At 52.0% G+C, this 27,502-nt stretch overlaps 6 protein-coding genes across 6 annotated transcripts; 2 read left to right on the forward strand and 4 right to left on the reverse strand.

Annotated features, from left to right (window-relative positions):
• Positions 1-16: 16 nt before the first annotated feature.
• CTAM01_12887 (phosphatidylinositol-4-phosphate 5-Kinase) lies at positions 17-3,137 on the reverse strand (the record flags this gene model as incomplete). Its single annotated transcript, XM_060528892.1, has 2 exons — positions 17-838; positions 888-3,137. The coding sequence occupies 2 exons, from the start codon at positions 3,135-3,137 to the stop codon at positions 17-19; spliced, it is 3,072 nt and encodes a 1,023-aa protein (XP_060376518.1).
• Positions 3,138-7,608: 4,471 nt separating this feature from the next.
• Positions 7,609-7,857, forward strand: CTAM01_12888 (uncharacterized protein; the record flags this gene model as incomplete). The annotated part of the gene is made up of 1 exon (XM_060528893.1): positions 7,609-7,857. One exon carries the CDS (start codon positions 7,609-7,611, stop codon positions 7,855-7,857), a length of 249 nt encoding a protein of 82 aa, XP_060376519.1.
• A 1,042-nt stretch (positions 7,858-8,899) lies between these two features.
• CTAM01_12889 (uncharacterized protein) lies at positions 8,900-10,793 on the reverse strand (the record flags this gene model as incomplete). The annotated part of the gene is made up of 3 exons (XM_060528894.1): positions 8,900-9,653; positions 9,723-10,160; positions 10,225-10,793. 3 exons carry the CDS (start codon positions 10,791-10,793, stop codon positions 8,900-8,902), a joined length of 1,761 nt encoding a protein of 586 aa, XP_060376520.1.
• Positions 10,794-12,150: 1,357 nt separating this feature from the next.
• Positions 12,151-14,016, reverse strand: CTAM01_12890 (uncharacterized protein; the record flags this gene model as incomplete). The annotated part of the gene is made up of 6 exons (XM_060528895.1): positions 12,151-12,360; positions 12,443-12,692; positions 12,756-12,923; positions 12,981-13,126; positions 13,202-13,660; positions 13,717-14,016. The coding sequence occupies 6 exons, from the start codon at positions 14,014-14,016 to the stop codon at positions 12,151-12,153; spliced, it is 1,533 nt and encodes a 510-aa protein (XP_060376521.1).
• A 5,917-nt stretch (positions 14,017-19,933) lies between these two features.
• On the reverse strand, positions 19,934-20,230 carry CTAM01_12891 (uncharacterized protein; the record flags this gene model as incomplete). Its single annotated transcript, XM_060528896.1, has 1 exon — positions 19,934-20,230. A coding segment is annotated over one exon (297 nt), but the record flags the coding sequence as incomplete, so codon positions are not given.
• A 6,480-nt stretch (positions 20,231-26,710) lies between these two features.
• On the forward strand, positions 26,711-27,028 carry CTAM01_12892 (uncharacterized protein; the record flags this gene model as incomplete). The annotated part of the gene is made up of 1 exon (XM_060528897.1): positions 26,711-27,028. A coding segment is annotated over one exon (318 nt), but the record flags the coding sequence as incomplete, so codon positions are not given.
• Positions 27,029-27,502: the final 474 nt, after the last annotated feature.

Raw genomic sequence — 27,502 nt, forward strand, 5'->3', positions numbered from 1 at the left:
AGAGGCGGCTTGCGCCCTAGGCCAGGCCCATGCGGAAGCTGCTCTGTCCGCCAGCCTCCTTTGGCAGCGGCGGCAAGGCTTTATCCAGCGAGTCCTTGCTAAGGCGAGGCTTGATGTTAAGCGAGTCCTCTCTGCTCATTGTCGAACCGTTTCCGTTGGGCAGCGCCCCGTAGCCGCTGTCTTGACTTTCGGGCTTAAGATGATGTCCCTTGGGCGGCGTCGGCGGCGCATAGTCCCTGAGTCCGGCGAATCTGCTCTCCATACCAGGCTTCGCTGGGGTAGCCGGTCGGTGGTCATCCCCATCACGACTCGCTGCCCCGTCTCTGCTTCTGCCGCCTAGCGATGAAGCCTCTCCTGCCTCTTCAACTACAGGTAAGATAGGAGCCCCTTGGCCACCAGATTCTCGCCGTTCGTTCATTTTGGTTGTCGACAGGACGACATCTGGAACGTTGAGCTCGGAAGCCCCGTGTCTCTCGGATCTTCGGGCATCTTGCTGGGCTCGCTCGACGGTTTCGCGTGCTTCGGGTGACATTGGAGCGCTAGGCGGGGTTGGCGGAGGTCGGTAGTCGGGCATTGGGGGAATGTTGTTTGTCCCCGACCTCCGGCGCATGCTCGAGCTCCAGCTGGCAACACGCTGTCTCTCCGCAGCTGCAGCAGCCTCGATCTGCTCCTGGTCCTTCCGCTGCTTCTCTCTAATCGCCTCTTCAGGGGACATCGTGATACCCTCGACGAAGTTGTAGAATCGGTCGCCGTACTGTTCAGGGGGAAGAGCGGAGATCTTGGTCTTGTCGCTTGTCAGTCCCTTCCAGAAGTGCTCAATCTTTTTGATCATTCCGTACTATACAGAAAGTTAGCAATGAAACAGCAAGCGCGGGAAGAAATCATACGTGAGTCAGGCAGTCGATGACGCCCAGGTAGTAGATCTCATCGGCTGGAGAGTTGTCCTCATGGGTCGCCTGGAATCCACCATCGTCCTGATTGAAGATGTATCCCGATCTGCTATGTCCCTCATCGAGCTCGTCTGGCATTTGAGCTGCAGTCTGTCCCATGGGCACTGGCCGTTCGTGCCTGATCATATTGCGCAGCTCCCGCGCCTTGCGAGCGTTCTCCAGTTTGGAAGGCGTTCGCAAGAGAACCGATGGCGGCTCACCATCTTCTTGCTCACCGCCGGGGTTGAAGACCTGAAGAGTCTTTCCTCGAAGATTCTCCTCGTTCCCTCGCTGTAAATCGTGGATACCGATCAACAGAGAGTAGTCCATGATTTTGAGCTTCTTCATCAAGACCACATCCTTTTGCAGCTGCTCCAAGAATAGCTTCTTCTTCTGGATGCCAAGTTCGAGGTTTCGTTGTCGGCGCATCCAGTTGAGATCCTTCAGCGTCGCCCGAGGGTTCTTGTCCAGGTCCTCTTCCTTATAGTCGCGGCCAATCGTAGATCCCTTCAAGTCGAAAGTGGTGTGGATGTCCCGGTGGGGAGGGAAGAGGTTGTTCATTACTACGAAGTGAATCTTCTTTCCGTAGGGCATCTTGACACGGTGGAGACCGTAGAATTGAGATAGCAGCGTATTCGGGTTCTCGGTGACGTGATGGTAGTAGTCCTTGAGGACCTTGCGGAGGAACTTGTGCTCGGCGTGGTGGATCGTCTTGATGATGTACTTGTAGTCTCTGGAGAAGTAGAAGAAGCTACCACTCTTTCCAGGGGAACCCAGTTCGGACAGGATATACTTGCCCGTCAGAGACATGAGGTAGTCTGCGGGATCCAAGCGAAACAGGCCGCGTAGATGTCGGAATACCCACGGCGCATAATCCTTAAATTTGAAATCGTACTTCGCCGAGGGCACCAACTCGTTTCCGGCACTGAAGAAATTAGTAAACTTGCAAAGCACGTGGGTAACACGGGACTTGACGTACATGTCAAAAGTCGACTTCTGCTTTGCCTCAAAGTCAGCATCCGTAAGGGGCCGGTCGAGCTTCGCGTTCGTGCGGGACACCGAGACACGGATGCCCGTCAACATGTTGTAGGCCGTGACCCAGTTGGTGTGATGTTCATCGACCTTTGTGCCGACCAAGACTCTATCGTCATCCTCCTCTTCCTTTCTCTTCCTCTTACTCGCCCGCTTCTGTCGATAATGTTCGGCCCAGCGCAGGGCTTCCTCGTCGGGCACCACCTCGTCACGCGGTACATCAGACTGCATGGAGCGAGTATCTCTCCGCACCAGATTAAGGGACGCCCTACGCACTCTTTGCGTGGTGCTTGTGGGAGAGAAGCGACCGCTGGAGAAGCCCGTATCGGAGCCATCTTTAGAAGCGCGATTGGATTGGGTGCCGGGAACCTCGAGCGTATGTCGATGCTTCAATCCGCCATTTGGCGGTTGCAGGCCCGTCGGTGTCGATCCGTTAGGGGTAGCACCACCGGATTGATAAAGCGGCGGAGAAGAGAAGCGTTGCGGTGATGCCGGTTGGTTATTGGCGGTGGGATCTGGGGACAGCGATGCGTTGCTGGGTGCTGCAACGGGCGTTGTGTGGCCGTTGACAAGTCTACCTTGTGACGGTATTGCTGGAGGTGCGTAGTTGGGACTGCTAGTCCCGTTTGTTTTTATGGCATGATCGATGGATCCAGCCGCAGGCGATCCAATTGATGGCGGCGTAAGGTAGTTATCCGTCGGGCTCGATTGCTCGGTATCGGAAGATGGCTTCTTGATGATAGTGATGGGCGGCGGCGGAGCTGTCCGGTCGGGCATGGTGACGGTGTGTCCATTTTGTAACGGGTGTTTCTGGTTCTTGTAATCATTGTACTGGTCGTGGTGATGAGAGTCGTGGTCGTGATAATCAAAGTCTGCGCCTCCTCCGGCCCCTGCCGAGCCGTTGGGCAACGAGCTCATGCTAGTCGGCCTCGTCCCATTCATCTGATTGGGGATGGAATCAGAGACGTCTGAGGCGTGGGTTGATGAGGTTGAGCTTTCGTCGAAGCTATCATGGAGGTTGTTTGAGCGCGATGGGCGAAGCGGTAGGGTATGGGAGAGCCCGTCAATTGGGTGCTTGTGGCCAGACAGATCAAGCGTGTTGTTTGGGTCGAGGTCCAGAAAGTCGGAATTTGGCGAGTAGACGGGGGCGTTCTCGCGGGTGAGGTAGGTGGGCATGGTCGGTCGGCCGGGGTTCGAGACGTCGGGAGGCTGGACGTAGCTGAATGTGGGAGTGGATGTGACGGGGGGGTGTTAACGGCTACTGCTACTATTCTGAGCGATGTCGTTATTTTGTCTCTAGTTTGTCCTGGTTGTTCGTGGGGGTATCAGCGGCAGGATGGCGATATTATCGAGTCCTTGGATGGTTCGTTTGTTGGATTGAAAGAAAGAAAAACAGAACAGGCCGAGCCAAGTCTCAGCACATTGTTTTCCGATGAAAGAAAAAACAACGCAAAAGTCGAATCAATGCGGCCGTTCGTTCGTATGGATCGTCGAGGTTTGGGGGGTATCGTACTTTCGCTAGGCGTGCAATTGACGTGGGTCGACGTTGTCGCTGTCGATGGTGAAGATCGACGAGTACCAGGAGCAAAGGTCGGAAATTGGGGACGATGCGTCGCTCCTGACTACGCGGTCGAAGTCGTCAGGTTCGTCTTTGTCGGGATGGAGGACTAGACGAACAGAGAGGAGGAAGCGTCGGAGAAGATGCGGAGGGTTGCGAGTCGAGACGGAGACAGAGACAGAGACAGAGACGGGAGAGGATAAATCAATGGCTCGGGCATGTCTCGACGGCGGCGCGGCGCATGATATGACGAGGTGGGTGGTGGTGGCCGGTTGGATGAAGAGAGGGAGTAGGAAGGAAAGCCGGGGAAGAGAGGTTTTGACGATGAGAGAGGCTCAGGTCAAAGAGACGGCGAGAGCGCGCAAGGTTACGGGTCCACGTTGGTGGAAGAGACGTCTTGCAGGGCAGTACTACGTACAGATAGGCAGTGTCCAGTACCGTGAGGTACCTGACGAAACTACGGGTCACAGGTGAGGTAGGCAGGCCTCATCAGCCGGGAGGGAGACGCTGGAGACACATCAGGAAGAGCCGAACAGGCGGCCCGGCCCACTGAAAGAAAGCCACCGGGCCCCTGACGGTACCACTGATCACAACACAGAACCACTGAGAGACGCTGGTAGCCCGGCGTGGACAGGACAGTGGAGGTTATCTTCCATCGACAGTCCTTCAAGAGGTACGTACTCCAAGGTTTACCACCTCAAATTCACCTGAAAGCAGGATGTTCAGCAGAGGGGCGGGACTCGGGACGCTGGCAGTGATGGCAAGTTCAAACTTCAGTGGGCGAGTGGCAGAAAATGAAAGTGGGAGGCGGGTGCACAGGTTCCCTGTACGTACTCTGGTATCCACTGGCCGGCTGGATGTTCGCCCTATTGCCCACTTCCTCCCGCGCCTTACCTAAGCTTCTGGATGGTTTGTACCTTAGGCGGTAAGGCGCCATGTTCCTGAATGGGGGAAGGGGAAGGGGCTGGGTGAGTGGGCGGATATGTATACCTCCACCACTGATTACGTGCAGAGATACTTGGAGATCCACCTCTTCAAATGAGAGAGAAATACGCATCTCTGAGTGGCCGACGGCGGGGCTGCGGTAGTGGGGTCCATGGCCCAATAAGGCTTGGCCGCCCACCGGTCTCTGGGTCCTGTTGCCGGGGCTCGAAATGAGCCGGCGACCTCTTCGCTTTTTGTTCACTCTCTCTGTGCCTCTCTCTCTTCCTTTTCAGAGTTCACTGTCCCAATCCTCCTCCAAGTTACACCAAACATTGAAGCTAGGCATACTTAGGTAATCTTTCGCCGCCAAAGGGCCCCTGAGGAGTCCCCCGTCTCGCTCTCGCCGACACGGTCACCGTTCACTGGTCAAGAACACACAGGGACAGCAGCAAGTCCCGCCGCCCAGCCCAGCCCCAAGGCGTGCTTGACGCCGTGTTTCCGGCCAACTGGGTCAAATTCGACTACCAAGCCACGGCATCCAATCTCGACTTGTCAAGGGCCATAGAAGGCGTCTCGAAGGGGGAGGGGGAGCCTGAAGGAGCCTCAAATATGCCACCAGTCGCCGATGGCCGTCGATACATCTCTTGAGGTTCTTCCGGAGTAACCTCTCTGCCACCACCATGGCCCTGACTCCATAAGACGTCAAAATCATGGGACGGAAGACCCCGCGGTCCTTGCATACACGTACATAAGCGGTCCCCTTTTCCCACTCTCATGTCCGTACTATTCATAGCACCCACCACCTCTGTTCCCCTTTCAACGACCTCCTCCGTGGATACGTGGATATGCACTCCGGTAGGTAGCATTGGATCGTCGACTGAGCCTCACTATGCATGCAGCTCCTTAAACCTGCCCTCACTTTGACCCTTGGAAGTTGGAACTCCCGAGTCCTCATATCCAACATATCCCTATCCCATCACTTCATCATCAAGTCTCGTCACTGCCAAAGTTAGGTTTTTGCACTGATCCACCGTGAGTGTGTCTCACAGCCACACTCCTGTTTTGTTCCTGCATATCCCTATGCCGCCGCGAAATCAGACATGCATTCGATAGCACTTCGTTAGATATTGATATTGTGCTCAAATGGCGGTACATCGATTACCACGTCTCATCCCCTTCCCTCGCCCCTTACACGGTCCCGTCCCTCTGCCATCATGTTACTATATTACAACTCGTTCCGAGATCTCAGGAGTGAGGGGCCAGCTTTCACCAAAGCAAAGGCCCAAAGGTAGCGCCGCAATGGATCAAATGCCCCTGGACAGTTGTACGCGTGACATGTCGCATACAGACACACTTGTCCAGAACCATCCCGTTCCCCCCGTCAACACCTTAATATCAACGACCTGCCACTCTACATGCATGACCGCCCCGTTGGCGGGCCCCCCTTCCCCTCTCCTTCGTATAGGCAAGAGCAACAGATTGCAGAAAACTTTCCCCTGCGCAGCTGGAAGACCCTCGTTGTCAGCCTGCAGAGCGGGGTGCACCACCAACCGTTGGGACATTGCGCCCTCATCTCGTCCCTGGTCGGCCCCCTTTGATTGTCTCTGTTTGTCGCAAAGCGACGGATCCTCTGGGGTTTCTGTTCCCGAATAGAAAACATGACGAACGAGATGATGGAGATTGTGGAAATGCAGTCGGCATGTGGCCTCGGCGCCCACGTCTATCGGAAAAGTAGACTCACCCTCTCAGAGACACACATATCCCCCTCGTAGTAATGCTTCACAGAAGCGAGAGAGGCTCGAAACACGCAAGGTGTGCATTTACAGATGGCGATATTGACTTCCGCGTTGCCTTACCTTCTTCACTCGTCCTCCAGTCCACTGTTCATATCACCACTAGTGCCGCGGGGAACGGGAACCCAAAGAACCCCGGGCCCGATCGCCGTCAGCAGTTAATCGGGCCTCCCTTCATCTGCCTCGCCCTCTGTACCTCTTTCCTCCAAATTCCGACTGTCGTCCTGAATAGAGGTGTTGCGTTGCTCAAGTCTAGGGCTGACCTAAGCACCCTTCAGGGGCAGCCATGGATCTTTCGTGAGAGACAAGAACCAACAGGTGCCCAATCACACATGGATCCGAGGCGTCCAAGTTGGTTTGTTCGAAATCAGCTTTTGGCCACCCGCGATTCCGCGGCAGCTAGCCAGCTACCGCATCCCGAGGGCCGCGCCGGACCATGACTCAATGAAATACCTGTATCCGTACCGATATGCATCATCTTCTCTATCAAAAAGCATATTTCAAATGGTACCTTTCGGGCAAGTTCCTCTCCTAGTAGAACATCGTTGCCGAAGCCAGAGCCGTAGCCACTGCCATTCTTTTCAAATGTCCAGTCTCAGTCCTCCAACCTTCCCAGCCTAGGTCTTACCGCCCGCGGATCCCCAAGACGGGTAGAGAAGGATTGCGTATGCGTGCCAAAAACGGATGCCAACTCATCAGGCGCCCAAGATCGTCCAAGGTCACATCACGCACCACAAATCACACAACAGACATCACACTCGCACCACACGCCCCTAAAAACCTGACCGCCAGTCCCCCCCCCCCCCCCCCCCCCCCCCCCCAACCCCGCCCCCCGGCGCCGGCCGCGGGGCGAGAAGCAACCCCCACCCACACCCCCCCCCCCCCCCACCCCCGCCCCCCCCCCCCCACCCCCCCCCCCCCCCCCCCCCCCCCCAAAGATTGCTGATAGTGAGCCCTTCGGAGATTCGGGGAAAGATGAGAGGCACACACGCAGACACGCTCACTCACACCGTCTGATGCGAAGCTAGCCAGCGTGCCAGCCCAAACCCCGTCGATGCTCTATACCGACCACCCATACGACGGTGACGTTGTGCCAGTCCTGGCCGTTACAACTGCACTAAACATGCACAGTCCCTGATTTACACTGGATCGCCAGAACGTGGACGATCCCTTGGGACTGCCAAAAATGCAATGACCTCATGGTTTACCTGCCCATCAATTCTGTTGTCTACCTAGGCTCTCACACATAGGGTCAGCACTTGAGCCCAGTCGTGCCGCACGTGGAACATGAGAATGGACCACAGCAGACTCTTGAGCCCCAAATTCAATCTTTCACTCATTGCCGCGAACTTCTCTAGTAGCACAACCAGGGATGCCCTCTCACCAACCGGACACCCACCGCCCAGTTCTTTCACCAGAAGAACCAAGAAAGCTGTTCACACAACAAGTCCCTTCCCTGACGTTTTTACTCTATAGTGCTCCGTACCCGCTCCGGGTTCCCGCGCCTGGGATGAACCTCCTTGGTTTACGCGCGTGCCCCTGGCCTTTCACTGCCGCTCGCACCCTTTCCTGCCCGCCACCCGCCAGAACAGGAGCGTTATTCAGTAATGCTAAGGAATAAAAAACATGGTGGTAAATTTTTTTTTAGTGGTTGCATCGAGAGCTTTGGCCCCCATCGCGGCACGGCACGGAAAGGGGCGCTTGCAATAAGGTCGTTCATGCTATGCGGTGCAGGCCTGGCCGTGGGCACGAATATGTTTGATGCCTTGAGTCCCAATACTCGTTCGTATAAGAGTGGTTATCGACTGTTCAGCGACTTGTCACTCTGAGCTTCACTGAATCGGAGTTTTGAGGCATCTTGCCCGATATCTCTCACTCTTCCATTCTGTTCTACAATATCTCCCGTCATACATCTTCTCCTCATCTCGCCAACACGAGGCCTCCCAGTGCAGTTCGTAACGACGGCTCTTTCGGGATTACGATAATCTGAACTCATCATCCCCCCTGAACCTAATTGAATCCTGTACTACGACCCCCAGAACATGTTCATGCCCTTACGTGCATACATCAGAGCTCCAACGGAATCGTCCGTGGCAGGTCGCGATTAAACAATGCAAATGAATGTTTCCGAGCACGTTCACCTGCCTCATCCTGCAATTTACAAACAACGGACCGACAAAGCTTTCCAGTTCCTTCAATTGCTTGGAAACCCCAGGGATCATCATATTAATGCTGGCAAAGGGATGAAAAACAACAGACGATTGGTTCGTCACTTACCAGTCAACAAAGTCGCCGCCCTCCCCCTCATGCGCCGAACAGCCTCTCTTTCACATGTTTGTTTTAGACCAAGAAGAGATAACAAAGCAGTTCCAAACATTTCACAGGTAGCACAAAGGTTCTCATGCGCAGCATCTGATGTGGCGCACCTGTCACCAGATGGCATTCCTGCCGCCCTAGAGCTTATGCGGCCATCAACTTGAGACTTGAGTTCATCTCATATCCTCGTTATGAGCCCGGCCTTCTGTCGAGCATAAAAATGGCTATTGGTATTTGTAGGCACAAATGCAAGTTCCCTCCTGTGCACGTACTCCGAAGGATCGTTTGCTGTCCGAGATCATGCATAACCAATGTATTAATGGAGTATCACGTTATTACGCTCCTGCTCAACAACCTACCTGCAGCAGCATGTCCATCGGGTCCATGTCGCCAAAGACTCCCTCCAGACTCGCGAAATCAACATCGTCGAGGCCATAATAATGACCATATCCCTCCTCATGCGTGTTAGAATAGCATCCGTTGCTTGCGTCCCTTGCCTCTGTAGGTCCCGATATGATAGCTCCCGGGGCATCACCTTTCAAGACGGGGTGGACAGGTTGCCCATCGAAAGGGTGAGTCAACTGGCGGACATAGGTGAGCGCCGTCTCAAGGGTACAAGTAGACTTTCCTGAAGACAAGTTTCTCTGTATGGATTGAAGTGATTCTTTTCCGCCCTTTGGGTCAGCTTGTTTATCTTCGGAAACCATGAAGGAAAAGTACTTACTGCTGAGGCGGTTTGCTATCCCAAATATGTTAGAAAGAAGGGGCTGTGAAACAGGCTGGTAGGAGCGATACTCACCAATAGGCCAACGGCTCCCTATCTGCTCCATAAACAACTCCAGCAGATCAAGCTGGGAGGAGAAAAGGGACATCTCGGACGAGAGCGCTCTTTGCAAAGAGAAGATTGCGCCAACCAAAAGAACAATGTAGGAGCACAACGGGTCAACAACGTCAAGGTAGGCGGGCTTCCATTTTCCGACGACTTCGGCCGCGTCGTTTGCCTTGTCCAAGATCGAGTGCCAGTGTGCTGTGAGATCGAGAGCAGCCGCGGTCGACGAGCTGCTCATCTCCACGGCACAGATGGCGAGTAGCAAGTCGGAGCTGGAACTATTAGCTTCACTGGTCCGATTTCATACGGGCACGATGTCGGGCGAGGATCATAGTGCTTACCAGGACCAGACAAGCAAGTTCTTCAACCGAGACGCGTGGTCTTCTCCCGTCTCGCCAACGCTCAGATTCCTCACGGGCTGAAAGTACCACGAAGGCAACGCAAACGCCGTGGCCGCGCTGTCGCTCTCGAGCTCTCGCAGGCGGTTCTCGAGGCCTTTGGTGCGGCCGGACTTGACTAGGGATCTGAGTTCTGTGACGGATCTCACAAAGGTGCATACGCCGAGATAGAGGCTCTGATTCGTACATGCCGGCTGTGAGAAGATGGCTTTCATCGTCCGCCAGTGTTTCGGATGCGTTGATCTGCTCAGAGACTCGTGCTGCGATAGGTCCTGATTGTGTTCAGAGTCAAGAGACGGCTGGATCATGGACTCGGTAGGTGATTCAGAAGTGAGTCTGATCTTCTCTTCGAGGCGATTCGATATCGCGTTTGGTGATGCACTTTGAAGGCTTCGATGTTAGCACAGTAGCGATGACTTCACAGGCATGCCCAAGCAAGACTTACGTGATGGCACAGCAGCAGGAGTCAAGGCGATAGATGCACCACCATACCCTGTTCCACTCCTCCATCTCAGCATCCAAGTCCTCCGCCTCGTCCCGTCGTCTTGCTGCCAGTCCATCCCCACCCCCGGCGTCCTTCTCGCTATTGAGATCAAAGGCCCTGCCAGACACGTTGCGCTGTCCTCCAAGGCACATCGTGTAGTACAAATCAGCCATCCTGGTGATCTTGGTGGTTTCGGTGACAGTTGCCCACGTCAAGGAGTCAGACATGGCGTGAAGGCACAGGAGAAAAGATACTTTCAGTTCATCCACGCTCAGTTCCGAGTCGCTTGAGAGACTTTGAGCTCGGTTAGCAAAGTCTTCTGGTGACCACGGTATGACGCCTGGGTTCGCGAAGCGTGAAGACACGGTGAACAAGGCCATTTTGAGGCGGGGTGACATGCGCAGCGCACTTCTGAGTCGTCTGTCTGGACAAGTCTCGAGTAGTGGATAGTTTGGTTGGATGTGTTTGAAGTATAGATTCAATCTTGAGCGCTCTGTTAGTTCCTCAAGTCTTACTTCGCGTTGCTTCATGGCTGAATGTTATTCACTAACAGGTAAGTTTCCATCTCGAGGCTGACGTTTGGGCCGTATGATAGGGGTCTTCCCAAGACATGCTCAGACCAAGACATAAGGGATGCATCGCCGTTAGTTCTTGTTCGATTCGAAGCTCTAAATGGTATACCATCTGAGCCATCAATGCAAACGGTTGTGTCTGTAGCTCGGCCACTTAACTCTGAAGAGGCGGTCAATTCAGTACAAGTCGAGGGTTTGAGTCGTTTTGTGCATCCTTTTGGAGGTCCTGGAAAACGCCGTAACACATATCAGAAAACAAAGTCGAAGTAATTTTAGGACAACACATTTACCTGGTTTCCTTCTTCGTTTGGTATACGAACAAGTGATAAGACGTGTACGGCAGTTTCCACACGCAGGACGGACTTGGTCACCTGTTCCACGACCACGCTGTTAATCGAGGCCATGTGGGGGGATGAGTATCAGAGTTTTTGAGCGGCCCAATCTCTTACACTTCGTTTTCTTCCTACGCAGATGATGTCAGTTCAGAAGCTTCCTTCAGACGAGGGTAGTCGGGAGTTGATGGATGGGAACGAACACTCTACAATGGTCGCAGACTCGTAGCTTCCCCTCATCTGGCTCCGGAGGACTCGAGGTATTGCTTGACGGATGATGGTCGGCTGTGGTAATCCGAGGCGATTCGGCAGACATGACGATACAGGAACTCAGTCGCTATTGGCCTCCAGTGCATCTGGACCCTGGATAGCTAGCTCGATGACACTCCGAATCGTGACCTCACGCCCTCCAAACAGATAGAGAATAAGGCCAGAAGTTTCCAATGTCAAATTTTGAACAGATTGTCTGGCAAAGGACAAAAGGAATCTCAGAAGTCAAAGCTACTTGTTACAAAGTATGTAGACGGACACGGCGTTTCGTGCTGCAGGTCGCGGGACATATGCAGAGGACCCGAAGAGGCTTAGGGATCCCGTTTTTGCGGGGTAGCTTGTGGAGGTGCCGGGAGATCTCCATGGGGCTCTCGTACTTCCTCGCTTTCTGACGTCTTTGTTTCGGCCTCGGCAATTAGTAGCGGTCCGGGACTTTCTCCAATGAATTGATTTTCGATGATCAAACAATCGCACTCCATTTGGAATGATTTCAAGTCTAGTTGAGCAACCCATATCCATAACCGAGTTTACGATCGTGCGAGATACGTCGTATGGGCCATACTTACACCAAAATCTCCTTTTACCGTAATGCTGAGCTTTGTCACAGACTCACAGCTTATCTGAGTACTAGACATAATATCGCATGATACATTCCGAAGAACTGCGAATTCACATCCGCACACAATATTGCGGTATCTCGGCTAGCCACTGCCTTATTCCTTGCTAGCTATGATCTCCGGCGTCCGTGGGTTGAACCGAACCAACAAGCCCGACTGCTTCGCAAACCAATAAGTTGTCACCTGCCACTCCGGCTCACTCGACGCCCATTCAAGACTAAATTGCCGCAATATCTGAGGCACTACCTTCCCAACTTCCATGATCGAAATGTTCTTGCCAATACAAGTACGGACACCAGCCCCAAACTGCAGATACCGGAGCAAAAGGTCAGCACATTCCTTCGAGATGGCGAGATGGCGTCAACTTCATCAGAAGCTTCATACGTACACTCATGTTATGCCGGTCCATTGTCTTGACAGCTTCAGTGTCGTCGCTGAGCCAGCGCTCGGGTCTAAAGGTATCGGCATCGTCGCCAAAGATGCTGCGGTTGCGGTGGATCACGGCGGCGTTCATGCCTACGATGGTGCCGGCCGGTAGGTGAAACCCAGAGATTTCGGCGCCCGTCTTCGGGACGATGCGTTCGAGGGGGTAGGATACGCCTGGGTGCATCCGCATGGATTCTTTGATGCATGCTTGGCTGTGTGTTGTCTCAACGTTAGGAGAGTGAATCATAAAGGCCCAGGTTGCTGAAGGGACTTACAGATATACGAGCTTTTGGCTCTCTCCGAACGTGACCACGGGCGACAGTTCTCCTTTTGCTTGTGCTTCGTCGATTTCCTTCTGTAGAATATCATACACGCGCTTATCGCGCAAGACATAGTAGAAAAGAGCTCGGAGGGCGATGCCAGTCGTATCACTGCCAGCCAGCCTTGTTTGATTGAATAGTCAGTGCAGGCCACTTTACAAAGTATTGTTTCTTCCTTACAGATTGCCCATCAAGTGGTTCATCATATCTCGAGTACTGATGTGTTCACCAGTAGACGCTTGCTCCCGTCGCAAATACGCCAAGAAATCCCCTCGTTCAGAAGAGTCTTGTTTGGCATCGTAATCTTCTAGGCCCTCCATCACCATCTTTGCCAGTTGGGGTCAGCTGGACACGCTCAGAAGAAAGATTTCAACAATGCGCATCTCATGCTCGTAACTCACATTCATAACTATTGGCAATGGATCCGGAACTCCGAGTTTTTCCATCACCTTCCTCAACGTGATGTTGCCCAGAAGATACTTGTGCAAAGAAGGCACCTCCCCGATTATTCCGCCGTACATGAGACCGGTCTCAATGCCAGAGATAACATCGTTTACGTCGGACCGGGTCTCCATGAATCCGAAGCGACGGGAGAACGTGATGGCGCCAATGACGTCGAATGCGTACCACTGTACCCACGTGCCCAAGTCGACCACCTGCCCCTGCATATCGGTCATGGCATCCGTGAACATTTTTGTACAGGGGTCCACCAGATACTCGAGGGTTCGAATAGACGTCATGGAATACTTTTGTGCCACTGGTCGCTTGAGAGCCTTGTGCATCTCTGGGTCGATCGCCGTGAACAAACTCTGCATCCTTTCGTCTTCGTAAATAGCGTCCAACGTGTTGTAGAAGTTTGACTGAAGAATAACTGTGTCAGATTGCGTCAGATTGACCGTCTCCTTGTTGTACATACCTTGATGAACTTGGAATTTATGCCGTAGATGGTTTGCAGAGCTGCCGGGTCTGAAATGTCAACCACGTTGGGGGCAGTTCGTACGACTGGCCCGTACTTCTCATGAAGTATACGGTAGTCTGAATGGGCGTTGCCCTTCCAGACGAAGAACACGCGCCATAACGGAGTGAATCTGGCAAAGAAGGGCCCAGGAATTTTACTCAGGCCAGGGCGGAAAGCTACTCGCAGTGAGTTGACTAGGAGAATGAACAGGATCAAGACGAGCCCAAGTGCAACATGGTTAGAATCGATGGATAACATGGTAGCGCTCAATGAAGATTCTAGTGCGAGATTGCGGTTGAGTTATCATAGCGTAGGTCGTTGGGTGACAGTCCATTTATACTCTACATCCGGGGACTCAGCACTACCATAATCTGGCCCAGGGACATCGTCTCGAGCTCGCATAGATGTTGAGGTGTCCTAGTCTCTGTGGAGAAATTGAGGAATATTGGCTCCAGGCTACTCCGCACGTCGCTGCTCGCACCGACACATCACAACTTGCGGGGCATCCAGAGGATGCTCCGGTGTCTCAGGCCTCGCACAGTTGCCCCTCGGGAACTAGAAGACATTGGTCACATTACCGTTCATCAACCTAAGGAGACGCATACATGCGAGTGGTTTGTTGCCTTGCTTTAGGGTAGAATGTTTCCCTGCAACTGATTCTAGCGCCGAGACCGAGGGAACACCCTGGCTTGCACATGGCTCTTGCGTATGTTATAGCATGTTCAAGACGTTACCACTAAATCGCAATAGTTAGGACGCACACTACTCGACTATATCTAGATCGTAATCATATACAAACGAAGTGGAAATACTCTGAAGGCCTTGGCGGCTTCTGAAACTTGCCAACACAGCTGCCGGCATGGTTCCCACTGCCGATGTCCGGAGCAATTGGGCCCCACCCGGTGTGACGCAGAGGTTCCTCCGGACCCACTTGAGGATGCTCCGGAGCCTGCATCTGCCGGTCATCACCTACGACCGAAAGGCCGTCGTCAATGCTTATCACTTGCGCTTTAATTTCACCTTCGTCATTGGCCTAAAAAATAACGTTGATCGACAGGTCACCTGACAGCACTTTCTGCAAGTTCTTTTCCGGCGGCACAAGTATTGAACTAAGGTGTTGTTTATGAATGTCAAGGTCTATCGCCGCGCACAAGTCTGTCTCGCCATTTTTGAGGATCGATGTGTATCCATGAGCGTAGTGCGGATTCTTAACCGATGTAACAGGTTATTGAATGGAATTAGCCCAATCGCTCTTCACGCTCTGTGCAACGATGCCAATGTCTTTTCAGGGAAATCACGCTTCAGCCGTATGATCGAATTAGTCGAGTAGATACGGATGCCCAACAATTATGTTCGGGAGGTGTCTGTATTGCAACAGAAACATCTGTCGCGGAATCTTTGTCAATAATATATTGCTTCCGTATAGCGAATGCTAGCAGTACACATTCGCTTCCATCATTGGCAAGTGCTGGTAGCAACCCCCCTTCCCCCTTGGATGAGCCATTGTGGACCGCCACTTCCCTCCTAGACATATCGAACATTTGAATAAAAAAATGCAGATGAAAGTCAAAAGGAAACAAGATGAGGTTGTAGCCTCGGATTATATTCGCTCGTGCAGAAATACTTTGGGTCTATGTCTTTGCAGGGCCTCATCCTGCTTGTTGGTCCACGATCCCGAGCGAACCTCTTTTCTAAGAACTTCAGTGTGTTGTTACGCCGGCGAGATTAGTCTCAGAAACACCATTCGAACTACTTGGTATCTTTGAATCTTTTTTTCATTAGTGTGTTTGTAGCGCTACGTAGGTTATGTTGGGGCCGTCGCGAAATGCCCCCACGCTTCAGGTACGGCAGATTACTTGGCGCGAACGCCACGACACCTTGTACTCGAGCGAAAGTGCCCAAGTATCGGTGAGTGGTTCTCGTGCCAAACATACGGTCAGAAGGGATCTTGACTGTTAGTAGTCGCTGACCAGCTCCAAGTAGTGATTTAGTCAGATTGGCTGTGAGCCAGATGATAGGTGGTGGGAGAGAGTAGACTCTCCTCTCAGAAGATGAAAGAAACATGTCGCCATGAAAATAATGCTCGAGTAATTCTCAAAGACTCCCTTTGTCGTCGGGAATCTGACTAATGCTGCTCTGAGACTATGACGCTCGAATGAAAGCATAGGCGATTTCCCCAAGCGGCCATGTAGTGATTATATGCAAGATTTGAATTGAGACTCAAAGTCGATGCAGTCTACGACCGCGGAGAAATACCGCTGCTTTATTGGCTGACGTCTCACAAACAGACGCAACTCATCCTTAATTTTAGGCTTCCGAGTTTTACTTAGCCCCTTAGGCTTGTAGAATAGTATGGGAGGCCGCTCTTCATTGGCGTGAAATAGGGACCCGGGTGGATCATCGAAGAGTTGCGAAAGAAGGTGGACTTCATGAATGCCGGAAGTTTAACGGAAAACACCCGTTGACTGGTCGATAACTTGGAAAAGGCACTACCGAACGCGATGGAACTGAATATTGCACAACTTCGATCTTCGCGGCCGAGAATGAGGGAATGACCTTACAGCTGTGTGACCAACGGAGGACGTCCACTCTACGTGTGACCTACTAGATACTTGACAAGAGCGGAATGCTTGTACTACCCTAGATATCTTGTACGCTAATATCGGAGGCTGCAATGGCATGATACTCCTCCTTGAATTAACGACACATATCAGTGAGCCCGAGATGGCGGTGAAGCTTGCAGTCTGGTGACAAGTAAGAAGTATTTCTGGCATCTAATGGAAGGGATCCTGGGAACATAATCTCATTCCTATTGGGGATACTTGTATATTTTACAAGTCAAGAAGTCATAGAGAGGGAAGGTTAGAGTTGCTATTCAGATTATGGAAGCGATCAGTGCCTTCGCGCCTTCGCTCTTCGTTCATTAGTTCAGAATCACCCGCATATAGGGACAAAGAACCACTTGAAGAGGAAACTTAGGCAAATAGCCAGAAATCAAGTTTTTGAATGCCTCAGCCAAAGAGGCTTCAGGCGAGGCAGCGTGACCATATTATTGAAGAAGTACCCCGACTTTCACAATTCTCGGCACGATTTTAATTTTACATAGATGGAACACTTCACACCTTATAATATATTTGCAGTTGCCATTAGGACTATCTTCATGCTTCAATGATGTGCCTTATACAAGCAGTCAAGCGATCTATTGACATTGAGATATCTCACGATTACATCTCACAGTTCCAAGTTTGAAAGGAACCTTGACATCATCTCGTACGTTGGGTCCACAACAGGACATCGTCAATACTGGTGCTTTGGGTCTCAGTGGGATACTCTTGATTCTATGTGTGAGCTGGTGTCAAGACTGAGCAATATCCAGCAGTTGATAGAACATGATTTGCATTTCAATCGCTGCAGCAATCTTCCCTAGTTTCTTGTGAGTATGTGTCGCCATGCCTCAGTCTCGTCCTGCGAGTTAAGGTAGTATGTGATCATCGGCCCTGAAGGCTGGCACCACGATAATTCCCCGACCGTTGATAACTTCTCATTGAAATCTTCTACGGGGACTCATGGCTTACCATCGTAACATGTCGTTGGCCGACAGTCCCACGGCTTCGGGTTGGCATTTCCGAAATCGACTGCCACCTGCAGTCTCAGAAACAAATTACTACCGAAGCAGAGAACGATACCGAGCTGACAGGCTTCACACAGTACCAGTACAAGTAATAATCCCTTGTTCCGAACTAAACCTTGCTTCCTGAACCTACATCCACATGGGGACATACATCCGGATTAACATGAATTAACGTTAAAGATACTCATCTCAAGTCCGATACTAGCTTGGCGGCGGCTACCTTGTCTACATTCAATCTTGAAAGTCGTGCTTGATTCAAGCTCGCTCCACCTTGCAGCTGTAGCGCAACGTAGCACTCGGAAAGGATCGTCGTGTCAAGTTGCAGGCGGTCTCATCTCGACGCCGCCAAGCCCGCGAAATCGTTTGATCACCACGCGACAGCTCGCCAACTCCTGCCCCCTCTTTGACCTTCCCCTTGATCAGAAGAATGTATGCTTATAATAATCTCAAAGTCTCAACCTTGCCGCTCGTTCCTGCGGAACACCCTGGCTACAAAGATGTTAGGAAGGCTGCCTTGCTTTCTTGGGTTTCCAGGTTTCAATAAAGAGCGGGTAGTGTCAGGACATCCTGGGCGTGGGCGACACAGGTGATACAAGAACCATCTGTTGATCGTCACCAACGGCATGGATCATCGGCATGCGCTTCCCGCATGTTGCCAGGGATATGTTCTTCAGAATTTGGAAATGCTGTTGTGTAAGGTTGTATTTCACGGGGCAACCTTCAGACAGAATTTCAACACCTCGCCTCGTGCGAGGCTTTGGGTGGCGACAGCGAATGATCAACTTTCTACTTGAAGTTTCTATAAAGTTAGTGTTCCACAACCTTGAACATTTACTACCCGTCAAGTACTGTTAAGGTTGACCGGGCGAGATTAGCATAATATTACACATCTTAGAAATGACTTTTCCAAACTATAACACTCGTGATAAGCCGACTCAGAGTTCCCGAAAGGTGTCAAGGCTTTTATTGCATTGAACTTAGGGATGCATGGCAGCATCCCACACGTATTGGAATGCCGTCCGCTCTGCGAGCACCTCGCTTTTCTTGCGGGGTAATTTCGAACCATCGTCCTCTAAACTCACTTTACCATCCTACCTTAAATAGTGATAGGCTCTAGCGGGTAAATTAAAAACAGGGCGGTTCGATAGAGTTGCGTGTCTGACGTCCTTGAAAATGTAGTTTCATCAATTCAAGCATATCTCGAGGAAGGTAATTCCTTGGTCATCTCGAATATTCTCAACCTCGGAGCCGACCAGACATTACTGCGACTTGCCAAGAGTCACAGTAGACCGAGGAAAAGACTACGTGCCCTCGCCTATTTACAGCATTTTGGACGTCGAGAACAAGGTCGCTGTCACGGTCTGTGGCTTGGCGCATCTGCAGACCTCGTGATTCCCGATTATCCCAAAGCTCGGATGGGTGAGATGAGGCCGTCCAAAGGGATTAACCACCCGACTTTGGGCAGAGGCTTAAGTTCGAGAAAAAGTGGACGGTTAGACCTGCCCGTGGCCCCTTGCGAGGGGGATTGGCTACCTCACATAGAACGAACACCTCTTTGAGGATCTCGCGAGCCTAACCGCCTTTCTCTGAACCTTGAAGGTAAACGACCGAAATTCTGAGATCGATGACGAGGACTGCCAAACCAACCTTGAGGTTAATCTTGACGGGAACCCTATTCCTAAGCTTCTCGTAAATACGAAATAGACCGTTTGTTCTGAAGTCTAGAAAGAAACTCTCGGTGGAAGAATAGAGTGTTGGTTCACGCAAATGTAAGCTCAGCCATGTCCAGGTTTCGGGGGACGCTTCAAGGTTAACCTTACAAACCACTTACAACACCATCTTCGGCACACTCGCACCGAGCATATCTTTCATTCGGCACAAAAGTTTTACTGGGTATGGGAAACCTGTGCCGAACAACGGTCGTCTCAGGACATACCGTCTCGTCTGATCTTCGCACGCCCCCCCTCTTCTTCACTTCCTCGCGAATGACGCAAAAGGAGGACAAAACTTACTCGGGACCACCACCAACACGACCACCTTAAACCCATTTAGCTTTTTTCTGCCCTCCCAAATCCGAGGGAACGGACTTTCAGGAAGTGAGAGAGACCGCCTCCCACCTTCCCGATCCCTGGAAGCACATCTCCAACGGTTACGACGCACGCGCTTTTCCTGGTGACACCGCACGCGAACTGTCTCGTCTAGACATGCCCTCTATTCTTAGCTATCCCAGGCTCCCCTTCCCGCGTGAGAGGTTATAGCTCCGCGAATTCATGCCGTTTGGGCAACTTGAGCGGCACTTTAAAATCACCCGCATCGACATGGGATGCCGTTCCAGTGGTTGGGTTCGAGTAGACACAACCCCGAAAAATCTAGAGGTACGTCTACGTCCGTGACACGGGGCGTGAGCATAAACATTTTCCAGTGCTCACGGAAGCAAAGTCGGGGGATGATGGATCACATACCGCGTACAACTATGGGAAATCCTCCGAGCAGTAAACTAAGATGTGTAAGGCGCCGAGCATCTCGACCGTCCCAGATACAGGTTCAACTGTAAGCCCCTGCATACCAGGTAGCAATCCCTCGCATAAGCATGCGTCGCCGGGAGCTCTTCTGAACCTGTGGTTGGCTATTCGAGTCTCCGACCACTCGGCACCAAATCAAATGCCCGCCTGGGTACAGGATCCCCCAAAGAACGCGCGTAAGCTCAATACCCTTTGAGTGACGAGTTCGGCGCCGTTTCTGGAGCCATGATCGAGCCACCTGGTATCCACCCCCACCGGCCCGACACTCGAGCTCGGAGCCGGCCCCAGTCCGTCGCGGCCGAGGGTAACAGCCCTTTTTCGATACGCGTGGGACTGCTCGAGACTAGTCGGCGATTTCAAAGAACAGACATTGGTTCGGCCTTATTTTTCTTATCTTGAGTGTTGCCTGTCCGCGGGCCGCTTACGTCCTCCGCCTGATGCTAAACGTCTAAAGTGGGTGATCGTCGCCACATTATCAGACTGGCATGCTCGGAAAACCCGGTTAAGTGGTGCTTTTCAGCCTCAACCCCCTTACATTGTGTATGATCGATCAATCGTCAAAATACACTCACCTGAAGACCTACAAAGGTTATGGATCAAGGGGGCAAAGAAAGCGCCGGAAACAAGTGAGATTTGCAGATTAGAAGCTCTTTAATTCCTTGTCCAAGGAGCGTCCCCTCCCCATCTACGGAGGCGTCCCACGTGGGTTTAACCAAGTTCAACCCTCTCAACCCCTGGTAAAAGGCTCCTCAAGGCCTGCAGGCGACATGGAGATGAATGGAGGCAGTGCACTGCCGCGTTCACTTCATTTCGGACAATTGGTCACTTCTGCATCTTGGCTCTCCCCCAATTCTCACTAACAGTGTGCCAAGGATCATGAACGCGAAGCCGCGAGACTCCTAGAGTGAGAAGGACTTTGCACAGATTTTCCCCGGCGAGCCGTCGGATCGGTTGGTGAGGGTGGGAAATGGGACCACTCAGACCAGGAATCGAAACGAAGTGCGATCCTTCGACCACCAATCCCCCCTCCCCTCCCCTTTCGCTCGGCACGACTTGCCCTGGCTCGTTTCATTCGGACTACAAACCCATGCTGTCAAGATCTTTGCCGTGTATGCTTCTTTAGCGGATCCAAAAGTCGGAACGAATTTCTATTCCCTCTGGGCATTATTCGGGCGCCTGTCCGTTTCCATCTTAGCACACACGGCGGCCTTTTTTAAACAATAATCTTACCATGCCACCGGCCCAGGTCCATTGGCCCTGCAGAGCTTGCGTGTCGCATGCCGGGGGTTCCGCCCGGAATGTGACTTCTACGCTTGTGCTTCCGGAGTAAGTGAGCACAGTAAACGATTGGTGCTCACCCAAATAGCGAAAGCATCTCAGGTACCGAGTATCCAGGGGCAAATCGTGATGGACTTTGGCCGAGCTGGGACGGTGGAAGGTTGCCTTGCAGGCTACTAAAATCAAAGTACAACTGTAGAGCGAAGCCTGTGAACGTCCACAGTCATATCTTGGGATTTGTTTGCACTCTCTGAGAGGTATGCCCTCTCCACAAAAGTGTCTCAAAAGGATTACGCGCGGCAATGTGCCGTTACAACATGAACGGCACCTCGAAGGGATCAATTGGCTTGACACTGTAGTTCTTTGAGACGTCAAGCAGTCGCTGGAGAAACCACTGGATGGACTCAACTGTCGTCTCTGGACTGCGACAGCGATGATACAGGGAAGCGAAAACGGTGATAGAAAGATTAACAACAACTCTCCTGGACTATTGCATTTAGCTTAACGAATTTTTTTCGGTCGTACACCTTGCAAAGTTAATTTGATGCATTCAATAATGCTGATATCATCAACTGTCCATGAGCTGGTGAACCATCAACGTGCTGTGCCTAGTACTCACGTTACGAATCTCACAACAAACTAATTGTCAATCAACCCACCGACGGCATTAAAAGAAGGACTACGATGAAGAAGCCGTTTTGTATCAAGAGAAATATGATACCATGCATATTAAATCCATGACAGAATGCAATGCTTTCCTCTGTTATGCTCTATGAGGGGGGATACAGATGCGAATTAGCGGTCGACGGCCCCTACTTGAAAGTTATGAACATCACTAAAGATAAGAGCCGAACTTCACTCGGGATTCCTCTAATCCTACCATAACGACGATCTAGGAAAATTTCATCAGATTCGTTTTGTTAATCCAAATTCAGAGAGCGTGCGGGCGGTCTTACTTGTAGCAGGAATTGGCCATAAATTCGCAAAGTCGACGGACTCTCCGTGCAATCTGCAGCGGTGGTTCGCAGCAACGGTAGGCTTCTACTAAAAACTTCTGTGGCTACACAAGGCAGCTTCAGGTTGCGAAGACACATGGAGCTCTGCTGCAAGTCTTTCTGAATCCTGCTTGGCGTCAACATAACATTCGCGTGAATTATGATGCCTGTAGCTTTTGTAGCTTCATTGCGCTGTGAACATTTTCTTGATCGAATGTAGCCTCACTGAAGCCTTCAACACGTGAAGCCATAAACCCACCATAATGGCGGGCTTCATTGTTTTCAAGTCTAAGGCGATCAATTGACGTTTGCCAGAGCCAGTTTGGTGCTTCATGTTGTTCATAAATGTCGTCTCGCTTTCGCTCCATCAAAGTTACAGACTACGAGCAGACAGCCGCCATCGCAATTGAGCATTCCGTGACCTTGTCAAAAGACTTGATACACTAGCCAGCGCCTCCGCCCTCACGAGACGGGCGTGATTCTACAATGTCACGAATGGCGTAGAGAGGCGTGCCTCCAGGATACATGAGAAGCTACCTCGAGATACATCAACATTATCTTCCAGAATTGTGAGAGGCATAGTGGAGTATAGGCACGTCAAAAGACGAAGCTTTGGATAAACTCATCCATCAAGGGGTGATGAAACTGCAAATCAACACTTGGCATCCCAAAATCGCTGGTCAACGCAACCGACGGGTATCTCGGCCACGTCCTCGGAGGTTCTAACTAGCGGATGGCTAGCAGCACCCAGCACTTCCATCAACTACTAGCCATTGAGCATGGCTATCAGGAGGCGGCGGGCGGGGCAACCTGACAAGAAACATCACTAACCTCCTGAATTGTTTCCCATTGAACCGCTGCCACGCTGCAAGGCAAAAGTCATTTTCCTTCCAGGCTCTTGGCCTTGGCCCTGCTTGGAGAGGCCCAATGGTGAGGAAACGGACACGCAGCCAAGCGGACGAGAATAGCACACTGGGAGAACCAGTGAGGTTGAATCCACCGTACTACCTCACGTCCGCTTCCCCCAGTCAGAAAGCAACTTTTCGCGACACGCTATCGCTCGCCAAGACTCCTCTATTCTCCTAATCCTTCCAATCTCCTGTGCTGTTTGGCGGTCCGGGCCCGCCAAGATAACCCAAATTCCGTCCTGAAGCAAGTTTACCCATGGCTGCTGTCGCTCATTCTCCACCGAACCAAAGCTAGATTCGTCAAAGCTTGCCTCGTTGGTGTTTTAAGTATGTGCCTGTCAAGGACCCTGCTTTTTCGCGGACGGTGGGTGAATCGGCAGGGGGTGGAAGAGAGGCTCGATACTGGTATTGAACCCGTCAAGTTCTACCAAAAGGCGACCCAACATCGGCAAGTGACCGATTGAGTGTGCCGCTCTGACTGTCTTCCGCCCCAGAGATCAGAAGGGGCATGTGCGTTCTGTTCCCGGGAGGAAACATTTGGCGAAGGGCTTCGTCTCAGGAGGCGATTCTAGACGATGAGGACGGAGGATGACAGTGGACATACATCAGATCCACGGCGGCTAGCGCACCTTGCTCGGAATGCGACCGTACAGGCACCAGACCCGAGCTTTTTTTTCTTGCTCTTTCGTCTCTACACTACTGCCGTGCGTCGGCACCCCTGGGCAGTGGTCGGCTTTACTTGCGCATTCTGAGACTTGGCTTCTTTTTGATGTGACTATGACCCTCAAGAGATCGAATATGCGTGAGGGATTTCGGCGGGGGTGGCATCCAGTCTTTTTTTGGAGAAGGCGAATACTTCTCCAAGGGGATGTTAGACGCGCATTCGGAATCCCAAACGAGGCGTTGACGAGTTGAGCGATGGTAGGTATGAATATCTCCCATTGCAACTCATTCAGAGCCCTGCTCTCACCTTGACCCCGGCTTCGAGCCATACGAATACTGAGCTCGTTTTGCTTGGCTCGCATTTGATCCATAATAGCTTATTGAGGGGCCCCTTCCCATGTCCGGCAAGCCTTTCCTCTGTGTCTTCCCCTCGAACCCCAGCCCTTGGCAACGTCATCCATTTCACCCAATGGCACGCAAAGGATCTCCAAAGACCTGTTCAATATTAGACTTAAGTCCGGAAAACTTGCCGTAGAATCTGATGACTTGTGCAACGGACATAAGAGTTGGTGGGCTTGAAAGAATGCCGACTACCGTTATGATCAACACGGTGACTTCCAAAGGGGCGTGAACCAGCCTCTATGGTTTTCGTATAGCCTTCACGCCGTTCTTATCGCGGTGCAGTGCGGTGCCCCAACGCCGATGCCAAAGTAAGTTTACGTTAAGCGCCAACAGCACGGCCGCGCTGAGCGCTCACATTCGTAGATAACCACCACCAGCCAGGCGCAGTTGAAGATTTCCGAGAAATGATACAAGCTAAAACATGCACTGACATGACGGCGCTTCTACTGCCCAAGTGGACCGACCTGACTTGGGGGTGAGGTAGATTTCCAAAGTCTCACTCTCAGTAGGTCAAGCAGCAACTTGAACCCACCTATGACCCCCTACTTACGCGTCCGTCAGGCTAAGCTTCAGAGTCCATCCCAAGTTTATTCCCCAGCCCAGCGGCTCTCTGTGCCGAATGTGAGCATCCTGTCCGAAAGAGATCCAAACTGGCCTTTTGGTGCGCCAGCGCGCGCACACCCTCTTTCTTCCACCCCACGAGTCATAATGTGAACCTATCGCAAGTCCGTCTGTAAGACAACTATGGGGGTAAAGCGAAAGAAGGCGGCGGGCTGAACGCAACCATCATGGCAAAAGGTTGAATAGCGCTTCTGTCAGATCAGGTCAATCCCCCTTCTTGACCTTACCATAGCCCACAGAGGCCGGCCTTGATCACTATTCAGCAATGATGCTCATTCCTTACCTTACGCGTCAACTACCACCGACCCCCGCCAAGCGGCACTGGGTATCCGTCGGTATGCGTAAAATTAAGGTAGCTCAGGTAGCTCAGGTAGGGGGTCGCAAGCTGCTGCGCCTCGATGAGCGACAAGCAAGCGGGATTTGGTCCCGTCCCGCGTCCCAGGGCTGGGAAACGCTGACGTTACGGACACATCCGTGAGAATCGAGCAAACAACTGTACGGCATCAACAAGATGGCAAGAAGATGGGGACGCGGATGCCGTCCATGACTGGCGTACATCGCAGGTGAAAGAGGAAATCCTACGAATGCAAGTGGCTCATCATCTTGTCAATAGGACAGAATGCCCAGAGAATCTTCTCCCTCTCTCTCACCTGTAACGAAGCAAACCCACCCCCCATACAAACCGACGCTCCCCGGAAGTGGTAAACGCTTTCCGTTCCAACTTACAAACGTACCCATGAATGGCAAGCTTTTTTTTTGTCAGCACCCACCACGTCCGTTCCTCAACCTCAGTCAGCATTACCATTCCCATGAATTCCATCAGAGGGTCGTCTCATGCATGAAGTGGAGAAACCTGTCCAGATCTTGGCTTTTCTGTCCCAAGAGTCAAGCTTGTCCCCGGTGTCATATGTTCGCGCGCGCGCGAGAGAAAACCCGACGGTGGAGGGTCGTGGTATGCTGGTTTTGACTGACAGCCTGGGCATGACGAGCATCCTGCCCGTTTCGAAAACATGACGAACAAGCAAAATCCATCCATCCACCCAGTTACGGGAGACTTCACTGTTTAATTCTGAAAGGGCGTAACATCCCACATCCCACTTCTCTTAAACCACTGCTATGGGACCCTTGTGATGGTGATCATTGATACTTTCTCTCCCATCTCCGGGTTTCCCTCCAATCTACACCAAGATGACGAGGACATCACCAAGCCAAGACTTCACATCATACTTCAAAAATCCAACTCTAGATATCTGCCGGCCGTCCTACGCTGCTCCCTTATTCCCAACCGTGTAACAACGTCTCCTTCGAACATCTTCTTCCAACGCTTTGAACGGAGCAATACCCACAAGAGCAATAGAAAGATGGAGTTCTTCGGGGCAGAAGCCCAAAAAACCGTCCCAAAACGGTCAATACAATCGAACCCCCGGACCCTGTATCTTACCAGCCTGCCTGCCGGCCGAGCAACCGCAACGGCACCAAGAAAGCGACGCAGAAGCATTGAACGCTGCCGGCGCACCCCACAAACGCCCCGAATGGTAAATTGACTGCTGCTTCTCTCCCCCATGGAGATACGGGTAGTCTCTCTATTTCGTATCTGAAGTTGTAATCCATCCATACCTAGGCTCCAAAACGATACCGTCTTCAGAGCAAAATTGCCCCCCTCTCTACAACGTCTCTCTCGTCCGACGTCTAACCAACGTCAACGTCGACTAGATTCGACATCGAGACCAACAACCATCACAAGAGCCTCCTCCTCCCATCCATAACCCCCCTCCAAGTCTCCATCAAAACCCCAGTCACACAAACCACGAACTGCTCCCCCCTAGACACTATCCCACCTTTTCCCACCCACACCCTTGAACGAGGCCGTTTCATCTACGCGTCTATCGGCAGTGAACGTCGGTAGCCTCGTCACTCTAAATTCCCACAGACGTCTCTGGCACTCTGCCTCTGGCTCTCTCTCTCCCCTTCCCCACCAGGGTCAGACCCAGGGCGGCCGCTTCGTTACTATTGTACTCGTACTGCTTTGCTCTCCCTCGGCCACCGAAGGCTCTCTCTCGTACAGGGCGCGCGCGCGCGCGCGCAACTTTTCCTTCCGTCCGTCTTGCTCGAACCATGACCCCTACTCCGTACACCACGCAACCACCCATCAACGTTGTCCGTCTCATGGATGATGGATCTCCCCCTCCCCCTCCCCAACACCAACAACCCCCTGCCAACCGCCTGATGCTTAACGCGACTTTAACCTAAACTGACCACATAGCAATTGGCAAATGGGAACTCGTACCTTTTTTCTTTGTCGGGGACATGATCTACTGCTGGCCATGCCTTCCAAGGGGCCTGCTTCGTCAAAGGTAGAGACAAGGAAAAAAAAAGAAAAAAAGCTTGCAACTAAGTCTCCATCAACCAATACTCCGCTGTCAGTTCGCCTCAGAAAATGATCCCCGACTTTGGGGGAAGGACTCCATCCGCTTAGCCTCAGACTCGAAAGTCCACCACCTTACCGTCGTAAGATGCATCCATCTGTGTGCATCACTGTATAGAGCCGCATGTTCGAAACCAGTCTGCAACGTAACACATCCTTCATCGATAATTGACTCAAAGCCACGGGCAGGATCGGGGATACACGGAAGTTGAGATGTTGGTAAAAATGTGCCAGTCTATTTCGCCCGGTGATGTACCGATGGCGCGGATGAGGCAATCTCGTAATGCTATGTACTGTAT

This window comes from Colletotrichum tamarilloi, assembly GCF_030869305.1.
Source record: "Colletotrichum tamarilloi strain Tom-12 chromosome Unknown Scaffold_84.1, whole genome shotgun sequence".
NCBI lineage: Eukaryota > Fungi > Ascomycota > Sordariomycetes > Glomerellales > Glomerellaceae > Colletotrichum > Colletotrichum tamarilloi.